Below are 4,031 nucleotides of genomic sequence, written 5' to 3'. Positions count from 1 at the left end.
TTCAGAGATTAAAGTCAGAATTCAGAGATTAAAGTCAGAATTCAGAGATCAAAGTCAGAATTCAGAGATCAAAGTCAGAATTCAGAGATCAAAGGCAGAATTCAGAGATCAAAGTCAGAATTCAGAGAAAAAAAAGTCAGAAATCAGAGATTAAAGTCAGAATTAAGAGATTAAAGTCAGAATTTAAAGATTTAAGTCAGAATTTAAAGATTTAAGTCAGAATTTAAAGATTTAAGTCAGAATTCACAGATTAAAGTCAGAATTCACAGATCAAAGTCAGAATTCAGAGATCAAAGTCAGAATTCAGAGATCAAAGTCAGAATTCGGAGAAAAAAAGTCAGAATTCGGAGGAAAAAAAAGTCAGAAATCAGAGATTAAAGTTAGAAATCAGAGATTAAAGTCAGAATTCAGAGATTAATGTCAGAATTTGGAGATCAAAGTCAGAATTCTGACTTTTTCCCCATATTAAACTTAAATAAAATTTAAAAATCAGTTAACTTTTTTTATTTTTTCACTGGCCCTAATCCTCTTCCGTACACCAATATATCCAGGGATGGCATTAATAAAAGCAAATATACAGTGAAGCATATCCACACCCAGATTATCAGCCTGGAAACGACCTGGTTCATTCAGATCGACCGTTTCTCAGCCTGAATGCGCCCAAAACTTTGAGTGAATGTGTCCCACCCTGCAGAAGTAGATCAGACCTGGCCTTTGGTAGCAGCAGACCGCAGCCATGCATGCCAACACATAGACAGTAGAACTGACTTTACTTTCCTGGATCCAAAACAAATAGTTTAAAATACACAGCCAAGTTTAATGAGGATGTATTCTACTTCAAAAAAAAAAAAAATAATAATAATTGGAAAACTTTTTTGTATCATGTTCCTTCCAAAAATTCTAAGATAAACGAATTTTTAAAAAACATTTTTGTTTAAAATGTAAAAAAAAAAAAAACATTTAAAAATAGTGACATCTGAGTCCTGCAGTTTTGTTTTTTTCTTTCTTGATGCCGTCGCTGTACGCTGAAAAGTGGAAGTAGTGCTCTCGGAAATCGTGTTAAAGTGACACCCGTCTCCCCAGTAAAGATCATAAGTAAAGGTCCTGAAATATTCGCGTTGCCCCGCTACAGGCCTTAAAAAGTAGTTAAAGAAACAGATCTGGTATCGCTGCACCGCTTTGCCCTGTCTGGCCTCCCCCTCAATCTCCGTTATTTAATCGTGTTTCGGGTAAACTGGGGGAATAAAAGCTGTTTTTTTTTATTTTAGAAGAGAAGCTTTTAACACCACTGACCTGAATAAACTGTATAGTCAAAGCTGATTTCCCGACGCCTCCGCCTCCAACCACCACCAGTCGGTACTTCTCCTGCACCGAGCCGTCCTTCCAGCCAGCCATCGAGGACACTTCGCGCCGCCGCAGCTGCTGCCGAAACACCAGTGAGCAGCAAACACCCACTTTCCCCCAGAAGAAGACCGAGGCCCTGCAGTGGAGGCACCGGGGCGCAGGCCTGGCTGTGCGCTGGATTAGCTCGTCAGCGTAGTCCGATCAGCGCTCGGGAGTCGGTGGTGCTCGAAAAAGGGATGGAGGAGCTACGGTCGCCTGTCCATAAACCTGACCGTTTCCCAGCCTCAACAACACTGCGCTGTTCGAGATGAAGGTCCGACACTGGGAGTAATTTAACAGCCCTACTTATGTCTACCGCTAGAGGCGCTAGAGAGCTTCAGGCGCACTTCACACACACGCGCTGCAGCCTTGTTCTAATAAATAAAGCGCTCCTGTCCTCAATGACGTTTTCCTTACTCACATGATCTGCACTCATAATTCAAATATAAGCCAATATAAAATTAAAGTTAAAACTATTTTTGAGCCACAGTAATACACCTTTGGGTGAAAATTAAGCACCATATTTGATACCCTGGTATTAAAGTAGTCTAATTAAGAAGACAACCACTTTATTGGGATTCCAGAATTTTTGATTGTTTGCTAAACATTAAGTAGCTCCTATGGAGAATTCAATGTATTTTCTGTAGTGGTAAAAGCCTTTTCTCTTTGAAATTGTTTGTATTTAAATGCTCCTTCTAGTATCATCTACAATTGCCATGCATCAGTAACTGAAGAAATAGGCCCCTAAACAATACCCAACTATGCTTATAATGCAATCATCTGTTAAAAGTGTAAATAAAGAGAAAATTGCCAATTTGTTTAGAAAGCCTGATTTTAAACATCCGTTTTGTTTGTGTAATTATTTATGTTTAGGACTGTTTTTAGTATATTTAATTAACTTCTGAGGAGCAAAGGTTGAATCTAATGTGGTTGACCCACATTTTAGAGGTGTGGTGTGAATTACATTTAGGATAAGGTTAGGGATATACTGATATGGGTTAGGGCTAATTTCAAGGTTAGGCATAAATGCAGTAAATAAACTGGGTGTGAGTAAATTCCCCAAATGGTTAAAAACTCTAACTTGTATGCGTACCTGTCTAGGCATTAGAGTGAGGACTGTTTTTTCTGATTTCACCATCACATTGAGACATTGACAGCAAGCACTTATTTGATGAGATTTACAAAAGGTGGCAAAAGAAATACAGAAATATAAGACTAAAGATGAAATTTAACTTTCATATTTGTGTCAAAAATTCTTTAATCCAGAATGTATTATTTGAATTCAGCAATTATTCTGAGTCTAAAGGTCTTATATTGCATAACTCATATTTAACACGTCTATTGAGACAGGCATAAACTTGTGTGAATTTTTTTCTTCTTCCTCAGAAGTAGTTAGAGAAAAGCACAGTGTAGATTTACCGTCAGTCCTGATAAAGAGAACCCAGTACTAATTTAAAAGATGAGTGCATGATAAAACAGGAAACATTAAGGCTAAAGCATATCTGGGCTTTAATAAATGACTTGTTACTACATGTCGTAAAATACAATGCATATTTTCAGACCTTCAAACACCAATTAAAAACTACTGCTTTTAAGTCCATTCTTAGTTTGCACATGTGGTATTAGTGCCTTTCGAAAGAAGCGAAACCATGTTTCACTTCATTGTCAGTAACCTAGTTTCACCACAAAGATGGGTTTGAAACTCTTAATTTTGTATCATTGTTTCAGAGCAGTTTGGATGTCATTTAAAGAATCATGTGCCTTGTTATGACTGATCATGAGGCAGAACTGTCTGTTTCTAAAACCCAATGATTAATGTGGCGCCACCCAGTGTCAAGAGCTTTTCTGAAATTCAAAGGACCCTTTTACCTAATTAATATGTTAGTGTTGTAAGATCATGTCAAATGATGATATCAATACCTTAAAAACGATTGGTTTAGAAAATATAAAATGCTGCTTCAGTTTTTTTTTTTTTTTAATCATCCAGATCAAAATAGACAAAAGCAGAACATGATCTGCCCTTCTGGTAGAAACGCTCACCCCGACACGTTAAATAAAAGAAATAGATAAAAAAGCAAAACTACTTTGAACACAGTAGCTGGAGTGCTGCCAGACGGCCCGCTGTTTATTTTCACAGCCGAAGTTCTGACCTCAAAGCAACCTTGCTGCCTTTATCTAACCCCCTGGAGGGACAGATTCTGCAGATACCATAACTGTATGGGCAGGGCTGTGACCCTGTGGACTGATTCTCAGAAATCTACCTTTTTCTCATGAATTATAAACAGGAGGGTAAGTGGAACATTGACATCTGTCCAAAAAGGACCTCCATTTCCAGTGATGGTAAAACTTACAAATGACCAACTATACTCTAAATAATTACAATGTATTAACACAGCATAGAAAGAACTACGTTTTCTGCCTTGGGAATGTGTTTAAGCCCCTTTGGGAGTATTGACAGGACAAATACAAAGGGGTTTTACACTGTATGAGATATCATGAGAGGAATTTGAGGAATTCTAATTAGTACCTGGAGATACGAAGCTTAGACACACAGTCCTTATACTTAAAGGGCACAATCACCTTTAGGCAACCGTCTGTTCCCTGGAATTTGTTACAAACACTCACTGAATAAGACACAATAGTAACTT

General features: G+C 37.7%; 1 protein-coding gene across 1 annotated transcript in view; it reads right to left on the bottom strand.

Moving 5' to 3' along the window:
- The window catches only part of rras2 (related RAS viral (r-ras) oncogene homolog 2), a 47,223-nt gene extending 45,544 nt beyond the window's left edge, over positions 1-1,679 (bottom strand). The window contains exon 1 of the mRNA XM_015376004.1: positions 1,294-1,679. Within this exon, the coding sequence (XP_015231490.1) occupies positions 1,294-1,395 (102 nt within the window). The 5' untranslated portion in view covers positions 1,396-1,679. The remainder of the gene's footprint in view (positions 1-1,293) is intronic.
- Positions 1,680-4,031: the final 2,352 nt, after the last annotated feature.

The sequence above is a fragment of the Cyprinodon variegatus genome, unplaced genomic scaffold (genome assembly GCF_000732505.1).
Source record: "Cyprinodon variegatus isolate N-32 unplaced genomic scaffold, C_variegatus-1.0 Scaffold128, whole genome shotgun sequence".
Taxonomy (NCBI): domain Eukaryota; kingdom Metazoa; phylum Chordata; class Actinopteri; order Cyprinodontiformes; family Cyprinodontidae; genus Cyprinodon; species Cyprinodon variegatus.
The sequence above is the reverse complement of the archived record's forward strand: the minus strand, read 5'-3'. Positions and strand labels throughout refer to the sequence as shown.